General features: G+C 39.4%; 2 protein-coding genes across 3 annotated transcripts; one reads left to right on the forward strand and one right to left on the reverse strand.

The window, feature by feature from the left end:
- Positions 1-43: 43 nt before the first annotated feature.
- On the reverse strand, positions 44-3,871 carry LOC149021557 (cuscuta receptor 1-like). Its single transcript, XM_089149778.1, has 7 exons — positions 3,386-3,871; positions 3,101-3,256; positions 2,809-2,964; positions 2,630-2,701; positions 2,364-2,525; positions 2,041-2,199; positions 44-1,940 (listed from the first exon to the last, which is right to left on the reverse strand). Exons 1-7 carry the CDS (start codon positions 3,744-3,746, stop codon positions 121-123), a joined length of 2,886 nt encoding a protein of 961 aa, XP_089005904.1. The 5' UTR covers positions 3,747-3,871; the 3' UTR covers positions 44-120.
- A 9,403-nt stretch (positions 3,872-13,274) lies between these two features.
- On the forward strand, positions 13,275-21,921 carry LOC149021558 (uncharacterized). 2 transcript variants are annotated; one of them, XM_089149785.1, is made up of 2 exons: positions 13,275-14,437; positions 20,030-21,023. In XM_089149785.1, exon 1 carries the CDS (start codon positions 13,458-13,460, stop codon positions 14,421-14,423), a length of 966 nt encoding a protein of 321 aa, XP_089005911.1. In that variant the 5' UTR covers positions 13,275-13,457; the 3' UTR covers positions 14,424-14,437; positions 20,030-21,023. The 2 variants fall into 2 exon arrangements, with proteins under 2 accessions (XP_089005911.1, XP_089005910.1); XM_089149784.1 differs by lacking the exon at positions 20,030-21,023 and adding an exon at positions 21,031-21,921 and having other exon boundaries at positions 13,277-14,437.
- The last annotated feature ends 15 nt before the right edge of the window (positions 21,922-21,936 follow it).

Below are 21,936 nucleotides of genomic sequence, written 5' to 3' on the forward strand. Positions count from 1 at the left end.
TACATTGGGGGGAGGGGGGTGGGGAGGGTGGAGAAAGGGAAATAAGAAAACTAGGAATTGCTTTATTAAGTAGAGAATGGTAAATAGCTACTAAAGTTTTTTTTTAACATAATACAAATGCTAGAAGAATCTATCACAACACCAGTCAATGCATCCATCCACCACTTTGTAGTACTTTCTCCGCCAATTTCTACTGAGAAGAAGGGGGGCAATAATAGCCCAGAATCCCAAAAGGTATGAAATAACAACATAGGAATAGAAAAATATGTTGTTGTCAATAAGACTTTGTTCTTCCTTGTGCTCACTCTGATGTGGTTGAGTTGATGAACAACTAACTTTAGTTGGAGGTCCACAAAGTCCTGGATTTCCAATATAGCTCAACTCAGTGAAAGTAGCAAAATTCTTTTCATACGGGATCTTTCCTGAAAGTTCATTGAATGCCACACTGAAAGTAGAAAGAAATGTGACTTGTATCATTTGAGGGGGGATTATACCCACCAACTTGTTGTGAGATAGGTCCAAACTCTCCAAGTTCTTCAACCCTTGAAAGGATTCTGGAAAATGTCCCATTAAAGAATTGTGAGAAAGATTTAATGAATGAAGTGCTCTCAGCTCTCCCATTTGAGATGGAATATCACCGGTAAATTGGTTCTGAGATAAATCGATCCCGGTCATATGGTAAAGAGGAACACCTTCATATGGGTACAAATTTCCCTTTGTGGCAAAATTTATATTGAACCCATCATTCTCACCATTGTACCATGAAAATCCAAGATCTGAAAATCTAGAATCTTCTAACCATGAGGTGATGTTGTTGAAGCAAGAAGGTATAGTTCCAAATAGATGATTATTTGACAAATCCAAATAATGTAATTGTTGCATTTGACACAATGACTCGGGAAGGAAACCAACAAAATGATTTTCTCTCAAAAGGAGTGAGACCAAATATGGAAAAGAAGTAGGCAACCAGTCTTGGATGTTGCCAGATATGGAGTTCCCACTTATGTCCAGAAGTATTAGTGAGGGAACACTGGATGGAGTGATTGGAAATGGTCTTGTAAAGATGTTGCCATCAAGACTTAGGACTTGTAGTTCTGTCATATTAGAAATCCTTGGCATTACATGTAAATTGTTATTCGATAGGACCAAATTAGACAAGGAAGAACTATTTTGAGTTAAGCCATGAGGTATGTCGCCTACAAAGTAATTATTCGATAAGTCTAATGTTGATATGGAATTTAACTTTCCTAGTGAGGGTGGGATGGGGCCTTCAAGTTTGTTCCCAGACATGTTAAAATATGCTAAATGTGGGAAAAACACATCAAAATTTCTAGGAAGTTGCCCTTGGATGCTGTTTTTGGAGATGTCAAGATAGTTAAGCTCTGGGGGTGTTTCATTTTTGAGGGGCAAAGGGAGTGAACCATGGAAATGGTTGCCCCTCAAGTTTAAAGATTCTAGAGATGGAGTAGCATTAGAAAACAGCCAAGAAGGTATTCTTCCTTGAAGAGAACTGTATGGCAAAGACAATATAGAGATGGAGTATTGGGTGGAAATGAAGCTGGGAATGTTGCCATGGCTGCGCTTATTGAGCTTAATTTTCCCCAAGCTTAAGGAAGCTAGTTGGAAAGATGGAACCCAGTAAGTTGGAAACTCGGTTTCAACTTCTAACTCTTTATTGTTTGAAAGGGAAATCTTTTCAAGTTTTGAAAGATTAGCAAACATGGAGAAGGACAACACTCCATCTAACTTGTTATTGGAAAGATCAAGCTCGACAAGAGAAGTTAGATTAGAAACAAACGGAGGGATAGTTCCTGAGATCTTATTTTCCTTAATATAAAGGACCCGCAAAGAATTCAATTGGCTCAAACAGGACCAATAGATGGTATCTATCAAGTTCATGTTGAGATCAAGGTGTTGTAATTTCCCCAGTTTACAAAGGCCTGTGCAATAGAAACAATATAAGAAATTAGAACCTACTAGAAATATTCATCAATAAAGATAAAAAAATAAATGGAGTTCCTAAAACTATTGTATTAGTACCTGCTACAAAGCCAGGTGAACCCTTTAAATTATTTGAGGAAAGGTGAAGCTCTTCGACCACAGAGCTATTGTGCAATAGGCAAGCTGGTAAGCTTTTATCACTAAAACCATTTGAACCTAGATCCAGCAGTTTGACATCTTTCAATGCACAGAGTAATCCTGCAACATATGCACATTTACAACATTCATATGTCATTGGTCATCGAACTATAATGACTTCCTTACCTCTCACCACTAATATAAAAAATTAAAAAAAAGAAACTTCCTACAAAAAAAGAACTATAATGACTTAAAAACTCATTAGAGAACACTATAAAATGTACCTTCTATTACAAGAGGATGCGAGCTTTCAGTAAAAGTGTTTCTTAAGAAAAGTGTTTCCAGATAAGAATGACTTTGTTGTAGGCAAGGTGGTATACGTTTCACATTGAGATTGCAATAACTTAGGTGCAACGTCTTGAGATTTGTTATTGCTCCACATAATGCTGAAAATAATAATTATAATATCATATTAATTGGTATATCTAAGAAAAATATGTTTTTCCATAACATTTTTTGCATATTCGGCATTTAGTTTCTTAATGTCTACCTTGCAAACTTCCATCACTAAGATTGTTGTATCTTAAATCCAAGTGTCGAAGATTTTTCGCTCCTTGTAATGCTAAAACAATACATGAAGATATATAAAAAGAGTTAGCTTTTGTTAATGTTTTTGCATTAACTAGAGATACATAGTCTAGCGAATGTAAAGATTTTATTTCTTCTTACCTATTAGGGCACTAGGAGATTGTTCAAGAGTAAAGTTCCATAAAGTGAGTCTTTCCAACAAGGAGAAAGTACTCCACATGCAAGTTGGAAATGCTTCATTGCTTAAAACATTGTGGCTTAGATCCAACACACGGAGATTCCTTAGTCCACATAGAGCTGCCACCGTATAAGACACAAGTCAAAAGCCAAACATTATACGATGCAAGTAATTTGAGATGGTAAATGAATAAAATTCACAAATTGGGATCAAATAAAGAAGAGACATGGCGATGAGTTTTATGCGTATCATTACATGATAATAGAGGAGGTGTAAGGTGTAGAGAATTGCCCAATAAAGAAATCTCTCTCAAAAACGGGAGGCCACGTGCAAGACACCTTGGAAGACCTCCATCATCCAAACTATTCATCCCTAGAGACAACTCTTTGAGATTTCGTAGTTCACATAATGCTGTAATCAATAGAAGGATAAATTGACACTAATGTATTTCTAATACCACATTAATATATTTATACTAAACCACATAGTTCCAAGTTCCAACAAAAGACCCATCAAAGGAAATTAAAGGATCCAACATACCCTCTGGCATAATCCAACCTCCAATGTTGTTGTCATCTAAATGTAGGATTTGTAACTCTTTGAATTGAGTAAATAAAGAAGCATTTGGGTACCATTTTTCCCCTCCTTGATAGTACCTTGCGTACGTGATATCAATACTAACCACACGATCTGTCAAATTAAATGAATTGCATGTTACAAATGGCCATTCGCAACAGTCGTCTCTCTCCCAGTTTGCATCAACAAGAGAACCAAATGATCGGTTTGTGAAAGAATCCCAAAGTTGTATGAGAGTAATCCTCTCTTCCTGGAGACAGCCTTTGCACACGTAAAGAGCGTAGCAGAAGCACAGGAGACTCACAAAAATTGTTTCCTTACCCATCTCAGTTTAAAAGATGGCACTTCTCACAATTAGTTAATTGGCTCGATGAGGTTTTGTAACTGATCAGATCTATAAACACCACAAAAACGCAGGAGATGGAAGGGTTATCTCCTTATCGTTTTGGCTCTTGGTTTGCCCAGAATGCCTAGTCAATTCCAGAGTAAACACAGAGAATATATAGTCGTCTACACCAAAACAAAGTAGAAGTCAAACAATCCAAGCACCGGAAACCGAGTGGAAATTCACTTCTGATGCTTATAGTTTCTTCCTTAGCTTCTTTAGAAACTGCTATGGTCACATCCATCAATGGGGACCAACTGCAATGGTACTGCTTGTATGATTAAACCTCCTAACTACTTGAATTATTAAAGAAACAAGAGTCGAGTCATCTTCTTAAAATCACTTGGTTATTTCCTGGCAATTAGCCCGTAACTAAGGGAGATGATATGCATGGTTACTCAAATGGTTAATTTTAATAAGCTACGCCGACCTACAGATTTTGATTCAATGGATTTGAAATCAGATAAGAATGGGTGGAATTAAGTAACCAAACACAGCTATTTAGTGAATTTGTGCCTTGTAGCATAACCCATCCTCCAATGCTTTTAGCCGATAAATATACGGATTGCAAGTCTTTGAGGTTAATCAAGAATCACTTGAAAGTTATAAATTTTGGCTAAAATTGAAATTATTTGGATTTTCTGATTTGAGGTTAAATTCATGGGTTCCCTCAAATTGACCATGAATGAAAAAACACTGACTCATGTAATCATGGTAATTTCTAAAGATGAATCAGTTCATAGGATCAATGTAACAAAATGGTTAAACGTTAGTGAGAGCAACGTCCTATAAATTTTGATTCAATGGATTTTGAAAGACGAATTGACGTAAGCATTTAGTATTTAGTGAATTCGTGTCTTACGTCAATTCGTGCCTTGTGGCATGACTCAATCTCTGATGCTGTTACCTGATAAATATGGGGATTGCAATTCTTTGAAATGAGTAAATACAAAAATATTTTGGTACCATTTTGCTAAATTGAAATTCTGTTTTACAAGAAAAATATATAAATAGAAATCATGCTTGTGTAGAAGTAGTATAGGTTACATACGACCATTCACAACTATTGGTGCAAGAAATGTAATCTTGGCTCCTTGGTTCGCTCCAGATCCAGCCCTTATTCTTGAGATCAAAGCAAGGTGAAAGTGGGCCGCCTCTGAGGACGGGAAGCCACCTCCAACGATCTAGTTAGCTTAGGCCAGCAAATAAGGGACTCCACAGGGGAGTCAAGACCCCAAGAGATGATGAAGATCATCCTCTTGAAGGGTCTGAAAGCTAAAGATAATGAAGGTTGTAGAGTGTGGAGCTTACCCTGCTTCGGACCTCTTTTCCATTATATACCTGATTCCTACCATTTACGGCGACTTCTTGACTGAAGAGCGAGACAGGGGTCTCTTCAGCCGTCTCTGAGTTTCGGCGAGTAAGACCCGCCATACGTCCTGCCGCTCCTTGGCTCGAGGAGATCCAAGGTTGTGCCAGGCATAGATCTCGTCTGGACGCCCCTGTTGAGCACGTGGGCCATCCGCCACGTTGGCCGCCTGACGAGGATAACATTGATCTGGGGCCACAAGTGGTTCAAGACCGGTCCTGACCCAATCCAACTGGGCCAAGTATATCTGGGATAATAACATTAGCCCCCTGGTCTTTATGGCGAGCCCACCTGGCCTAAAGACCAAGCTTTTGCGCCCATAAGGTATTTGAAAACCCCGAAAAGTCCCCTTTGGACAAAAAAGATAACTCCCCATTAAGTAGCTTTTACGTCCTCGCCAAGTTCCCAGGCGCTGCCGAACATCACACTTAATGTTTTCCCAACAACCACCCCCTACTGAGATGATCTCTACCTTTTTTATGGCAAGCGTGCCTTTCCAAGACCTCTTTTTACACCGACTGGTGTTAAAACTACCCACCCCTCATCTGGGACAAAGAGTAGCTATGATGGGGCACGAGGATCAAAAGGAGAAATCCCTAGAGGTGCAATCGGTTTCCAGGAGGACGTGCCCTATAAATTGGGCATTCACGGCTCTTCTTCTAAACTGTTCATACTACCTCATTTGCAACCCCTTTGCTCAACCTGGCGAACAAAATCGAACGCATTCACCTCTCGCTGGAGAAATCCTTAGACTCTTTCTTGGGCGAGATGGGAAAAAAGAGCGCGATGAAGTCCAGGCCCTTCTTAGGTGCTGCCAATACAGCCAGTCCTTCGTTAGAGAAGAAAACGGAGGAGGAAAGCGTGGAGCCAAAAGTTGGTGGCCCATCCTCTGCCGCTTGACCCTCCATCCCTCAAGAACCTCTGATCGATCGCTCTGGTATGGCATACACAGCCTATTCAAGACTTCTTTTATATGTAGGGGGCGCAACTCTGATCCCAGAATTTCGCCCTTGGATTATCCCACTCTCCTTCGTCCGTCTCATCTGACGTTGATGAAGGCTGCTTTTAGGATTCCTGAAGACTTTCAGGTTAGACTTCCTGGTCCCTGCGAAAGGGCGAACCTTCTGGGAGAGGACAAGGTTCCTCTGTACTTCGATTCCCTTCTAGGAGGCCTTAGGCTTCCTTTGTGCTCTTTTGTCAAGCAGACACTGGAATACTATAGACTACACCCCAGTACGCTTGCCCCGAACGGGTGGAGATGCCTCATAGGTTTTAGGGGGTGTTGCCATCGCTTTGGCGTTGACTGCAGCCTCAACCTATTCCGGAACCTCACTTCTGTTAGAGCAGTGACCGGAGGTGGTTGGTACAATTTTAGCAAGCGAGGCTCTGCCACTCGCAAGTTCATGGTACTGGATGAGGGAACCCTGCCCAAGACCCATAAGAGATGGAAAGAACGATACATTGTGTGCCAGGTCCCAGTTGGATACATTTCCTGTGCCTGGTCATCGCTTTCCCCCACAAGATATTGGAACATTAAATGAGAAGCCCCCACTGGGGGATACGGAGAGTCGCTCCGTAGACATCTTTCTGAGAGGAGAAGGGGGGCCTACTCACGGTCGTGAGATGGAGAATGAAGCCTCCCTCCTTCTGTAGGGGGTGCTGACTAGTGAGCCCCTTAAAAACCCTTTCTTTCTCATTTGGAACCACTACCCTTTCTGTTTTCTGAAAAGTTCTTTCGCAGTTCCTTCCATGCAGATTGACAAGGAAACCCTTCTTCAAAGGTACAATCTGGCTCGGGCGGTAGCTAGGTCTGAGCATGGGGAAGGTCTTCCTCCCAGAAAGACTCTTCAGTCTCTGAAAATCTGCTCCCTCAACCGGTGACCAGAATTCCGGTTGATTTGGAGCTGAAAACTTTGAAGGAAATTCTTCATGAAGTGAAGGAGGAAACCGGCCTTCCGGCCTCATGTGAGGAAGCTGACCAAGAAGTGGTCATTGCCGAAGGAAAAGTGTCTCCGTCCTTCCACTAACCAGGAACCAGCAAAAGGAGGGTTCGCCAGCGATTGTTGTCTCCTCCCCAGACAAGAGGCAAAGAGAAAAAGTTGAAGGCAAGCCCTTCTGGGAAGGATCCCGCTGCCGAACCAACAAGTACCACCCAAAACCCTTCCTCCGAAAAGATAAGTCCAAAGAAAGTCTCCCAGGGTCCTTCCACCAGGACCCGCAAAACTTTGCTGAGATGAAAATTTCCAATGTATTGGCCCTCTGCTTCTCCTAGAGTGGAGAAGGTAAATGTCTCTGAATCTTACAGTGATATCCATCTAGATGTCCCGGAGCCGGCGCTCCCCCAGCAAGCTCCATCCGCCAATCTGCCAGGCGCCACTAGTTTTCCCTCCTCAAGAAGAGATAAGGCTCCTGAAGATCCCTCCAAGCGGGGAGAGTCCTCCTGGGCTCCCAGTTGGAAAATCTCCGTAGAAGGGGGCCTCTCTGGTCAAGTACTGAAAACCAAGGAGTGGTTGAAACATGGTATGACTCCTGCTGATAAAGTCATTGCCGACCAACTTCCACTGCACCTCCTGTCTGCTTGTCTAGCTGAGTGAGTCCAGTGAGCAATTTCTTGTTTGTTTCGATTCTTTTGCACTTTTCTCATGTGCTTTGATCTCCCTTTCTCAGGAGTGTTTATGAGAGTGCTTTTTTGACTGAGGAACTTCTGCGTTGAAGCAAACACCTGTCATCCGAATTGTCTGGCCGAACAGGTCAACTTGTTGAATTACAAAGACAGATCGAAAGCAGCCCTAGAGTCTGAAAGCAAGACCATCGTAGGTGGGAGGGACGCTTTGGAAGAGCAGTTGAGCGCCGCAACTGAGCAAATCCATCAGCTGTTTGAGAGTATAAGGAAGCTAGTTGGAAAGACGGAACCCAGTAAGTTGGAAACTCGGTTTCAACTTCTAATTCTTCATTTTTTGAAAGGGAAATCATTTCAAGTTTTGAAAGATTAGCAAACATGGAGAAGGACAACACTCCATCTAACTTGTTACTGGAAAGATCAAGCTTGACAAGAGACGTTAGATTAGAAACAAACGGAGGAATGCCTGAGATTTGGTTTTGCTTAATATAAAGGACCTGCAATGAATTCAATTGGCTCAAACATGACCAATGGATGTTATCTATCAGGTTCATGCTGAGATCAAGGTGCTGTAATTTCCCTAGTTTACAAAGGCCTGTGCAATAGAAACAATGTAAGAAATTAGAACTTACTAGAAATATTGATCAGTAAAGATAGGAAAATAAATGGAGTTCCTAAAACTATTGTATTAGTACTTGCTACAAAGCCAGGTGAACCTTTTAAATTATTTGATGAAAGGTGAAGCTCTTCGACCACAGAGCTATTGTGCAATAGGCAAGCTGGTAAGCTTTTATCACTAAAACCATTTGAACCTAGATCCAGCAGTTTGATATTTTTCAATGCACAGAGTAATCCTGCAACATATGCACATTTACAACATTCATATGTCATTGGTCATCGAACTATAATGACTTCCTTACCTCTCACCACTAATATAAAAAATTTTAAAAAAGAAACTTCCTACAAAAAAAGAAGTATAATGACTTAAAAACTCATCAGAGAACACTATAAAATGTACCTTCTATTACGAGAGGATGCGAGCTTTCAATAAAAGTGTTTCTTAAGAAAAGTGTTTCCAGATAAGAATGACTTTGTTGTAGGCAAGGTGGTATACGTTCCACATTGAGATTGCAATAACTTAGGTGCAATGTCTTGAGATTTTGTTATTGCTCCACATAATGCTGAAAATAATAATTATAATATCATATTGATGACATTAATTGGCATATGTAAGAAAAATATGTTTCTCCATAACATTTTTTGCATATTCGGCATTTAGTTTCCTAATGTCTACCTTGCAAACTTCCATCACTAAGATTGTTGTATCTTAAATCCAAGTGTCGAAGATTTTTTCGCTCCTTGTAATGCTAAAACAATACATGAAGATATATAAAAAGAGTTAGCTCTTGTTAATGTTTTTGCATTAACTAGAGATACATAGTCTAGCGAATAGAAATATTTTATTTCCTCTAACCTATTAGGGCATTAGGAGATTGTTCAAGAGTAAAGTCTTGTAAAATGAGTCTTTCCAACAAGGAGAAAGTACTCCACATGCAAGTTGGAAATGCTTCATTGCTTAAAACATTATAGTTTAGATCTAACACACGGAGATTCCTTAGTCCACATAGAGCTGCCACCATATAAGACAACTCAAAAGCCAAACATTATTCGATGCAAGTAATTTGAGATAGTAAAATAATAAAATTCACAAATTTAGATCAAATAAAGAAGAGATATGGTGATGAGTTTTACTCATATATCATTACCTGATAATAGAGGAGGTGTGAGGTCTAGAGAATTGTCCGCTAAAGAAATCTCTCTCAAAAATGGGATGCCACGTGCAAGACAACTTGGAAGACCTTCATCATCCAAACTATTCATCCCTAGATGCAACTCTTTGAGATTTCGTAGTTCACATAATGTTGTAATCAATAGTAGTATAAATTGAAATGAACGAATTTAATTCTAATACCAAGAGAAAAGGAGAAGACATGAATATATTTATACTAAACCACATAGTTCCAACAAAAAACCCATCAAAGGAAACTAAAGGATCCAACATACCCTCTGGCATAATCCAACCTCCAATATTGTTGCCATCCTAGCTACTTGAATTATTGAAGGAACAAGACTTGAGCCTTTACAGAAGATACGAATTTATCACTTGGTTGTTTCCTGGTAAATTCGCCAATAAGGTAGACGATATGGATTCCTACCATGGAAGGAGAAAGAAGAAAATGAAGAAAATAAATAAGAACGAAGGAATCCACGTCTAGTTTGAGGAGATGAATGTCATGAACATATATAATAAAACTGAAATCATTTGAATTTTGTGGATTGAGGTTAAATTCATGGGTTCCTCCAATTGACCCCAAGTAAATATATTAATCAAGAACTAAAAAAAAATTATATAACAACTCAACTTGAGCAAAATATAAAATCAAGGTAACCAGATAATCATATCATCTTAGCCTGTTTGTTTAGTCAAGTCTGGAGATTTCAAATCTATGGAGTCATGGTTCATAAAATTAACTATTTGGTTAGCCTGAATTTGTGGAATAAAACCTATAGATTTATTCTGAAAAATCATTTATGAAATCATGGTTCAAATGTTTGACGCATTTATAGTAGTGGTGAAATCTGTGGATTTCACCTAATACCCATGAATCCAAGGATTCACACAACCAAACAAGTACAAATCTCCCATTTGTGAATCCAGTGGATTTCAAATCTCTTGATTCATGTAACCAAACAGATATGGATTCTAATTCAATGGGTTTGAAATTGGAATTGATGTAAGCATTGGTGGACTTAGGGCCTGTTTGGTTGTGAAAATCCTTGGATTCATGAAATTTAGAGATTCATCATTTTACACTAAAAACAAAAAACATGAATCTATAGATTTATGAGTATGAGATCTAGTACATGTTCCCCTGGTTGTGAAAATGCAAACATTTGGGCATTCACAAAAATGACAGACCAAATAGTTTTTTAGAATGCATCCAGATTTCACCAGGACCAAATATAATTTTATGAATTATGAATCCAAAGATTGAAATCCTTATGAGTAAAAGACCTAGAGATTTTGGACACTTACTATAAAAATGCTAAACATTTGGGCATTCACAAAAATCACATTGATCAAATAGTTTTTCTTGGGGTGGGAAAGAATGAGATCAAGGAGTTTCCTTGATCTCCCCCCCCCCCCCAGGCACCAAATAGTCAATTTACCATTATGAAATTTAGGAAACTAATAAAGATCTCACAATTTTCCCATCCCTTTTTCTACTCTTACCTGTAACCAAACATACCCTAAATAACCAAACATAGTATAAATGACTTCGTACCTTGTGGTATAACCTAACCTCCAATGTTGTTACCCAATAAATTTAGGGATTGAAACTCTTTGAAAGAAGTAAAATACAGAACAGAAGCATTTCTCCTTCTTGCTTGCATTCTGAACATTAAATAGTTGTGAAGACATTTTATGTAAGCCAAACTTGGGCCCAGCCCATGACATACTGAGAAGAAGCTTGGGCCTGAGCACCTGAAACTAAGGATAAGTTGGGCCAGCAACAAAAATCTATGAGGCCCTTAATCCAGGCCCAATAAATTGCCATCCTACATAGATTTGTATTATGAAAATAATGCCTTTCTCTGCGCTGCACATGGTTCCACACTAAAATGGAAAAGTGGTGGATCAATTGATGTGATATACTAATATAAAGGAATTATTATATCTAATCTTACTCTTGGGTTCATTTAAATATTGAATTGGAGAGAGAGTTGTTCAAGATCCATCGACATATAATCTAAGGAGGGGGGGCAGGAACAGGGCGAGGGGCCCTGAAGAGGACACAACTGCATGTAACATCTAAAAAAAAAAAAAAAAAAAAAACTAACTACATACAATCTAATGACTTGAGAATGAAGTCACTTCATCGAGGGTCTTATGATTAATTTCATGTATTTTTTTTAGAAGATGATCTATATATTAATGCATGAGTTATGTAAGACATCAAGATTACAGAGATCTACAAATTAAGAATTTAAAACAGGCCAAAGAGTTCAGTACAGTATAGAAACAGCTTTACAAGCAACAGAGTCAGCTGCTATGTTATACTCCCTTTTAACACTATGAAATGAAATATTCTATAACTGAAAGGAGAGATCCAAAATATTTCTCATACAATTTCATGTGATTGATTCATTGAATTCATTTACTTTGTTGTGCTAAATAAATGATTCACACTCCAGTTTTCTCCAAACATATCATCAATGATTTAATTCTTTTAGGGAGACTCCAACCATCCAATTTTCTCTGGGCATGTAGGAGCAATTTTCAAAATGTTGTTATTGAGACTCTGATTTTAGTGAAGTGGTTGAGCTTATCAACAAGAATTACACATCAATGGAGTTGGATCCATTCTGGTCTTTATGTTTCAAGATCTTCTAATTTCTTGGTAGATTTCGTGGTCAAAGTGACTTGGTCGGTTGAGTTGGGTAGCTCCCAACTGTTTAGTCTTGCACCAATTCTTAGTCTCTATTCTAAGTAGTTCTTTAACAATGAATTCTCATCCAATGGGAAGAATTTATATTTTACAATGCACTCCTTAATATATATATATATTTTTATATTTATATTTATAATACATCCAGCAAAGTTTTATTATTTATATCCAGCAGTGTCTTATTATTTATATTTTTTGATAATACATCCAGCAGTGTATTATTATTTATATCCATGATGTGGAATGTTGATTTTCCAAAATGAAAATTTGTGGACGGGTTGTAAAATTATAAGTTATCGGTGAGTTCGACTCTGGGGTCGCGCTTCTCTTACACATTTTATCGCACATTTAGGATGAAAATCCACATGTGAGCACTAACAAAAGTGGACCACCTTGACAGATACGAGCTACAAGGAAAACACAATCATGTGTAGAGGATTCCCGTTGTTGTAGGTGCCCTTCTAATGTATTGGAAGACAGTCTCTTGTTAGAGGCCTAAAGTCCTGTGTGGTTCAATTCTCTGTTCCCTCCACAAGTCTTCCCTTCCACATCTCCCATCTTCCATCCCCTGCCCAAAGGGCATGTGGGCCCCAATCACAATGACTAGCATTAATTTGGTAAATTTTTTTTTTTGAGGATTCCAGGTCACACCAATTAGTGGTTTGAGTGAGTTACTAAACAAACTTGAGTGAAGTTGGTCAATGGAAGGATAGTGGAGTAGTTGAGAATCTTACCTCTCACTAAGGAGATTGTGGGTTCAATTCTTACCGACGGCTGTGTAATATTCCGGTCCCTAATTCCTCAAGTTGGACCCACACCAAAAGTCCTACACATTATTTTCGTTGACTAATAGCAAAACTAGAAAAGGCCAGCAATGAAACATTGGAAATTTGGAATTTGCCACCCAAGCCAGCTGAGTACCCAAACAGCAAAAACCTCATAGAAAGTAGGCTTTTCTACCATTTTACCAACTTTACCAAACGAGCTAATAAGGCTCGGACTCGGTGGAGAGAAACTCAGAGACTCAGAAGTGGTGGTTTCTCTCCTCCTTCTCCTTCTTCGTTGACGCTCTCTCGCTTTCATTTTCTTCTCGGCGATTCTTCGAGGATTTCTCTTCCTCTGCAACTGCAAAACTGTACGTTTCGATTGGAATGGCAGCGCTGCTATCGCACATCTTCTCGTCGTCGGCGCTACTGACAGTGGGTCTCTACCACCTCATCTGCACCACCCGAAACCACCGGAAATCCCCCCGAGACTACATAGCAAAACCCTACCACCCCTTCCCTGTCTGTAATTCGCCGTCAACACCGTCGTCGTCGTCGTCGTCTTCTTCATCTTCCTCAACTCGCCTGAAGCACGTCCAACTCTACCTGTTGATCCTCTATCTCGTGCTAGCTCTGGGTTCCCAGCTCCTCGCCTCCTTCGATTCCGATCCTCTCGTTAAGGGTAACACCCCAGTTCATCGTTTCTCCTCTCTACAATCCGCCGCCGTTCTGTTCCTATTTCTTGTTCTCTGCCTTTCCCTCCTCCTCTCCTCCACCACATCTCTCCTTCCCATACCTTCCGATCTCTTCTTCGGCTTCGCCTCCGTTGTTTTCTTCCTTTACTCCTTCGTCTTATCCTTCTCTGCCTCCGTCCAGATCTCCGATCTCCAGGCCAAATGCAACTCCATTTCCTCCTGGATTTCTGCTGCTTCCGCTCTCCTCTGCCTCCTCCTTGCTTGTCAGCCCAGATTGTTCGTCGCTGATGTGGGTCTTGGCGCTTCCATCTGTCTTCAAGGGCTTTGGACGTTGCAGACTGGGTTATCCCTTTATGTCGAGGCTTTCATCCCTGAGGGCTGTCATCGCCTCTTGGATGTTGTAAGTGGGGTCGAAGGTTCTACAAAGTGTGACCTCGAGGAGTCCAGGCTTAGAGCCGTCGCCATTCTGGATCTTGCCTTTGTGATTCATGTCACATTTGTGATCGTCACTGTGATGGTTGTTTATGCGGTCATTGCTAGGAGTGCTGGTCCTAAAAGATTTGGCTCCTATGAGGCATTGCCTACTTTGTCCTCGGGTGCTGGAGATACAAATCACAATCACATCCAGATGAAAGCTTTGGAGGGAACACAAGCGTGATCCAATCATCTGAGGTGGGATTTTCTTCTTTCTTCTCTCTCTTAATCTTGCTTTTTTGGTTTTCTAAGTGAATCTTATTCTAACTTGTAATCTTCTTTCTTTTTGTAATAAGAAATCATTTAACTTTCCTTTGGTTAAACGTTATCCCCACTAGTTCCTTTTCCTCATGCTGCAATGCTTTTTTTCTAGGTCTAATTTTAGTTTGTGCTAAATGAGTCCCAAGTTCCTTTTTATAACATTCAATGGCAAGGTTCCCAGAGGTAGGTGTTTCTGGAATCTCGTATGAGGACTTAGCTTTTTATCTCTCCGTCCAACTTCCACTGATAGATTAGCCACTTCGTCCAAGTTGCATTCTGGGTCCCTTTCTTGGTTTTCTCTGTTACTAGTTATTTCTTGTCTTCTAATTGAAGGGCATGTTTTCTGTCCCACAATCTAGTCATTACCTGTCTAATAGTGGTCATACTGCAGTGTTACTGAGACGTTTCTGCCCAAAAAGGAAGTGTTTCTGAGACATGGTTTATGGTCGCTAATTCACGAGAGTATGTCCTGCTGCCATCTTATAACCTCTGGCATCTCTATTTTAATATCCTCTGTTTGATTTATGCATAGCAGCCCAAAGGGCTTCATCCTTTTCTGCTTAAGCCAATAGCATGGAGAAATTGAGGTTACTGCAGAATGTCTGTGACACACTTAAGCATGCCCTTGAATCCCTTATGGCCTTGTGGGAGAACCATCATTTCTGCTGGCCCAAGCACCAGAGAGTGTTAGAATCTCCATGTTTTCAACCTAGATTTTTGTTTTTAAGGATGCAATCAAATTCTAAAGCCTATTATTTCATCCAGTAAATATTGAATGTGAACCCCATCCTACGATTTCCTAGGCTATCCTTCATTGTCTTCCACTAAGCAATTTATCACAGAAGGGGAACTTCTATTATGTTTGTAGATCTAGATCAGCTGTCTCAGGCATTTCAGTGATCTGATGCGTGATTGTGTTAATATGGTGATGGTACATTTTAGGCATTGGGTTTTCTTTCTATTGCTTCTGTATGCAACGCATTTTCTTGAAAACATAATAAAAAATAATTGCTCGGAAAATTTGTAACCTCCTTAATCTTTTGAAAGATGATAAAAAATCTTCATGCATGCATTTAATTACTGGATAAACAGCCCCCCGACGAAACAAGATCCCCGACAAAAACAACAACCAACGCACAAACAAGCCCCCCGAAGCCGCGAGAGGGCACCAAAAAATCCCAAAAACCCACATCTCTTTACACAGACCCTAAAAGGAGAAAAAAAACAACGTACAAAAAAACATCAAAAAAAGAAAAAGATGAATAAAAGAAAAGCCAAGGGGGGAAGAAGAACAACCAAAGGAAACAAAACACCACGAACCGCAAACACCGGGAGCAACAACCCAACCAGAGGAGCAAACAACACGACGGAAAAGCAGAGGAGCCAGAGCAAGAAAAAACAAGCGAAACAGGAGAAACGAAGAGAACGGGGAAGGAGGTGGAAACGACCCAAAGAACCACAGCGAAAGCAACCAACCCCGACACAGACGAACAAGGGGAGAGGGAGAGAAGAAAGAAAGCCGAAAGGAACCCACCAGAACAAAGCCAAAAACCAGGGAGAACCACAACCCGACCCGGAAAACCGTTATTCCCTCAAGACCACGAAACCCCCCGGGAACAGATACGGAGGAAGGAGACGAGGATAACCAGATCAACGTCGGAACCAGAGGAGGTGGGAAACCAAAAATTGAATGAACAAAAAAAAAGTAGTGAAGGTGGGAAACCAACATTTTTAACAAAATAAAGAAGAGGGAAAATGACATTAATTTGGTTTTATAAATGGGGAGTATGTCTTTGTTTCTTAATTTAATGAAGGACAAGAGACACATTCAAACACGGCTAACACCGTTGGGGGAGATTATCCCTAATTACTATCATTTGAGTCATATTTGCATTACAAAATTCTTTACAAGGTAATCTACCCCCCTCAACTCCCCCACCACAAAACAAAAAAACAAAAAAAACAAAAAAGAAACTTTTTTTTTTCTTTTTCCCCAATCGTGGGTGAGTTGAAAATGTTTTAGGATGATACAATAAAATCCCAGAAGCACCATTCATCTGTTTCTCTCTTATCATGAAAAACAGTAAGCTCTTTTTGTTAGGAAGCCTTCGGCACTGGGTTTGCTTTTAATCTCTTTTGGTTGCATATTTATTTTTGAGTTTATTGAAATATGTTTCATGCATTCGTAGGTGCTACACAATATAAAGAAATTGTCTTCTGTATTTTCAGTTGGAGTTTATATTTCCTTTACATTTCTTCTTCTTCTCCCTCCATCCCACAAGACCCCGCTTCCCTGAAAAGGGGGGAAAACAGCTACTTAGGTATCAGTCTCTAAAAACATACGAAGTATGCCAATGACCTACGTAATTCTATGTCTAGTTGACTTTAATTTTTTTCAGTTTTGCTCCAATGAGAAGTCATTATATGAAACTTTAAGTTGTGGGACTCAATATGATTGCTTCATAATGAAGTACAGTTATATCATGTGCCAGATAAGGAAGTTCCTATCACTGTTTCGGAATCATGAGATACAATAGTATTACAAAAACCATCTCTTGAACCTAGTTATTTAATAGGTCGGTATCTATTATCTACAAAGAGGTGATTTAGAGGATGAAGTTTCCAAAAGAATTAAAATAGGGTGGATGAAGTGGAGAGGTGCGTCCGGGGTCTTATGTGATCAGCGTGTTCCATTAAAGCTTAAAGGAAAATTTTATAGGACCGTTGTTCAACCAACTATGATGTACGGTGCATAGTGTTGGGCTGTTAAAAAGATTCATATAGATAAACTCAGCGTAGTAGAAATGAGGATGCTAAGATGGATGAGTGGCAAAACTAGGATGGATAAGATAAGAAATGATCATATTAGAGTTGGTCTGGGAGTTGCTCCCATAAGTGATAAGCTTCGAGAAAGTCATTTGATGTAGCACAGTCACGTTCAATGGAGACCTATAAATGCCCCTGTACGGAGAAGTGATATAATCCATATTGAAGGAACTAGAAGAGCTAGGGGTAGAGCTAAGATAACCTTAGGAGAAGTAAAAAAGGATATGTATAGCTTAGGCCTTGTATCTAACATGGCCTCGAATAGAACTGATTGGAGGGCAAGAATCCATGTAGCCGATCCCATTTAGTTGGGACAAGGCTTATTGTTGTTGTTGTATCTATTATCTACAAAAAAACCGACAAAACAATATATCTTAACAATAAATAATGGAGAGGATGCATAATGTACAATTTTAATTTGCTCTTTCTGTTATGTTGGTAGCAGATCCTTGTTTTCCTTAATCAATTATTGCCATTTACCATGCTCCTACTTACATTTGTTTCTTTTAACAAAAGAGCTGGTCCTGTTTCTATTTGTGGGATCTAGTTTCTCCAGACTTCGTTTTATATGTTGGTTTTTTGATGTTGTAAGTCTGTATTTTGTTGGGCCTTGACAGATGTTAATTACCGATAAACACAAAACCTATTAAATCTTTAGAGAGGGCCATGATCCCTCCAGAACCTTTTATAGCTGACACAGATTTTCCGTGGAATCTGTTGATGGCTCCCGGTTGACAAGTTAAGGTGGTTGTTCATGTCTGAAAGCCATTCAGCTTTATTAGCTATTATATAGGTTGTAAAATATCAGTGCTTCCATAGATTGCTAGGTTGGAGTTTTCAACAGACATGGACATCCCAAGCCCATTGCCTGAGAAGACATAGGCTTAGAAATGTTGACTGTTCTCAGGTTGACCAACTGACATCTAGAATGCTGCTTCAGCTGTTTGAAAGAGTTAGTTGGCAATTGACCGTAGGTAAATGCTATGAGTCTACCTCTATTGTTCAATATTAATGAAAATAGCTTTATTACTGTGTCAGATGTCTTCTCCGTTGTAGGTGTATCATTATTTTATAAACTTCATTGTTATTATTATTATTATTTCGGAAAGAGATAGGCAAGCTGCTGCCTATGCGCCTTGGTATCTACACTCTATGCTATGAGATGGCTGTACATCCTGATAGTGTATACAGTTTTTTTGCTTATTATTTTTGTTATTACTACTTTAACATTATTATTATTGCTTCTTTGGTGAGGAACTAGTTGAGATGTTGTTCAAGTTGTTTGGAGCATCAAATGCCAGGCTGGACATTGTAAATGTGAATTAGATAGAAGAACTAAAGAATGATTATGAAGAGAAGGAAGAAAGAGTTTAATCACTTTGCTTGTAGCTCTTATGCTTCATATTTAATAATGGATCAGGAAGTATATGCTGAAAAAGAAATTCTTATAAAAGAAATGGAAATATTTAGTGGACTTTTAAAATTTCAAAATGTACCTTCCCTTCTAAGAAAGACACATGCATGTAATGCAGATTTTTTTGATAAACTTATGGTTGTCAGATATATAATCTGCAAGGGGTTAGCTATGGGGGAGCCTATGTCGTGGTCTGTTCTGAAACCTTGGGATGTTCCAGTCTGGTGGGAGTAACTTGATTCAGATGGATCTAAAAGAGGTCAGGGGGAGGCCTAAATTAACCATAGGAGAAGTGGTAAGGAAACACATGAATGCTTAGCTCTCCTTCCATGTATGACTTAAAATGAGGCTGATTGGAGAGCTTGGATCCATGTAGCTGACCAGTTTTAAGTTGGGATAAGGCTATGTTATTGTAAAGAATCATCAAGGGGGGGTGAAACCTCAAGCACACAGGGCTATAGTTGAAGGGTGTGATACAAATAGAATTATGACGAAAAACAGAGCCAGAACTTGAAAAGAGTACAAAAAACTAAACCTGGGTGAGATCTGGAAAAAGTGATGGCTTCAGAGTAATGCTGGAGAGAGCCTGAGTGATTTCATCCCTCAAGCTGTCTCCACCATGTCTCTAAGTTCTCTTCTGCTGATCAGAATCAGCCCAAACCCATTTGAGTTTGTATCTGATCCTGTCTAAACAGAAAATACCAATTATACAGGTCTCCTACATTCCGCAAGGTGGGACAGATGTAACTTGCAGATAAGAGAACACCTTGTTTGGAGCTAAGGACCAGGTTATTTCAATTTAAATCTGAAGTGTGGTTCTGAGAGAGATTAGTAACAAGAGATTAACTCCAAATCTTAGTAGAAAAGAACTAGAATTGAGACAGTTATGAACATCTAAATAGAGCCAAAAATATATTAAAGAAAAAAACAAGGGTGCTATGGGGGGTTCTAAAAGAAATGTAATATCTGACATAAAACTTTTAGGGAAAATTTAAATATGACGAATAACATGAGGAGAGAAGGGTTGCAGGAGTCTACTTATTGTAACTTGAAATCCACCCAAGTTTATGTTTAGAACTCAAGAGTGCTGGATCCTCAGAATACAAAAACTGAAATATTATTGCTAGTGTGCTGTGGCTTGTACCCTTACATTGACATTTAGACATGTTTTGAACATCAATTCTGTATTGGCTAGAAACTTGAAAAATACACTAGGAAATAGCTTAGAAATCTAAAATACATGTGAAAGAAAGGGCTTTAGCCAGGGCTAAAGGCTCCTATGAATGTAGGGTCTGGGTGGTCTACTATACACAGCCTTGTGCGTGCTTCACAGAGAGGATGTTTCCCAGCTTGGACTGACATCTATACCACAGTGGAGCAACCTTATTGTTGGACCTACTCAATACATGTGGGAAACTAATTACCAACCAACCTTCCAGTTGGACTGTCTTACGAGGTTTAAGAATGCCTCTTACGAATCTATTTGAACTTATTATAACATCTGCGGGGAAAAATAGAAGCCATGACCTACTGGATTTGGACTCCAACTAGACCAGGAGACTACCAAACTTCTTCTGGTTTATCTCTTGCCTCTGGCTGATGCTGCATCAGTGTACTAAGGATTTCCTAGCCAAAGGATTTTCAGACATTCTTCCAGTTTCTATTAAGTTGGTACTTAAATTGCATTGAGCATATTGGCAAATCAGCCGTTGAGCAATGATAGCCAAAGAAAGTGAACTCTTCCTCTAAAGGAGGCTGAAAGTTCCACTGAAGCTAAAAGTTTGACCTGGGTGGTGGAGCAATGGACAAAGTTGTTTCTTATATTTTGGTTCATCTTGAGCAAGCAGAAAGCAAAGGACAGCCTTTTCTATGGAGATTCATGGTTTATCTAAAGCTTTGGTATCCTCTGTTCTCTTCTCTTTTTCATCTTGAGCAGATAATGGGTTGCAGGTGCCCACATAGCTGCATGAATTAGTTCTCCCGTTATCTTTTCTCTTACTATTACACTTGTAAAGTTGTTTTGATCACAGTTGTGGTATCAAGACAAGAGTGTCTTTCTTTCTTTCTTTCTTTTTTTCCTGTACTATAATTTTGAGCTTCTTGACCATTATTCATTCAAAGGATGAACCAGAAGTCAGTTTGAAGTCTCTCATGCTTCCAAATATATTCAATGAATGGCTCAATATATTGTTGGTTCTGCCTTGTCAAAAATTTAGGAAACCGCTAGACTAACATTCTTGGCAAGTTCGTTTTCAATCTTCCTAACTGAAACCTTTCTTATGGCAAACAGGTTTGTTTATGGTGTTGCAAGAAACTCACACAGATCCGAGCACCCTGCGTCAATGTGATCCAAGTGGAGAAGGTGCTTTTTTGGATCTCATCTGTCGATGGATTCTTCAAAATGATATGTAACAGAGGCTTTTTACCTTTATAAGCAGTATATGGTGCAGTTTGCGACTGTTGGGTCAGAACACAAAACGTGGAGTATGGGAACATTCTGAAGGCCTCAATTTTTCCGGTATATGCTGCTGTTTTGTACAGGTTTCTCCTCTGTTATTCATCTGGGTACATACTCTGATCTGGTTAGCCTCTTATTCTGAGACGCACAGCTCCCTCCTGTTGGAAATTCAAACCTTTTTGGAGGGCATTTGGAATTTGTTGCACTTTACTGGATTTCTTCAACACCTTTATAGGAACTGGTAACCTATCATGTAAGATGTAACTCTACCATTCGTCTCTAGGGAACTTGTAAGAAAAGGGGAAAGAAATACCGTGTTAAGTGTACCAGGCGATGTTCCCTAATGTAATTAAAATTGTGATTCTTATAGACAATTTTCCTGCATTCCTGGTGCCAGAAGCTGTTTCAGCACGCTTCCCTGGATTTTCTGCTCCCATTAACTTATCTATGTACTTGTTTATAAAAACTGCTTTAATAACTTGGACATCATGGATTGAGGCAACGGGTTGCTCTTCTCATCTACTGTGCTTGAACAGTGTGAGCACTAGACAAGATTGTATGGATGGGTCTAATTGGTTGCTGATGAACCCCTTGGTGTAATCTGGTAGGTTGGATTTAATCACTCAATAGAACACAAATTTGCCTTACCATCCAGAAGTAAGGACTTTTGAATCACTTTCCTTTGCTTCTCGCACTTCGACTCACTTTCCTCTGCTTATCACACTTCGACTTGTTACC

This window comes from Hakea prostrata, chromosome 3 (assembly GCF_041222555.1).
Source record: "Hakea prostrata isolate BN-2017 chromosome 3, UWA_Hpros_2, whole genome shotgun sequence".
NCBI lineage: Eukaryota > Viridiplantae > Streptophyta > Magnoliopsida > Proteales > Proteaceae > Hakea > Hakea prostrata.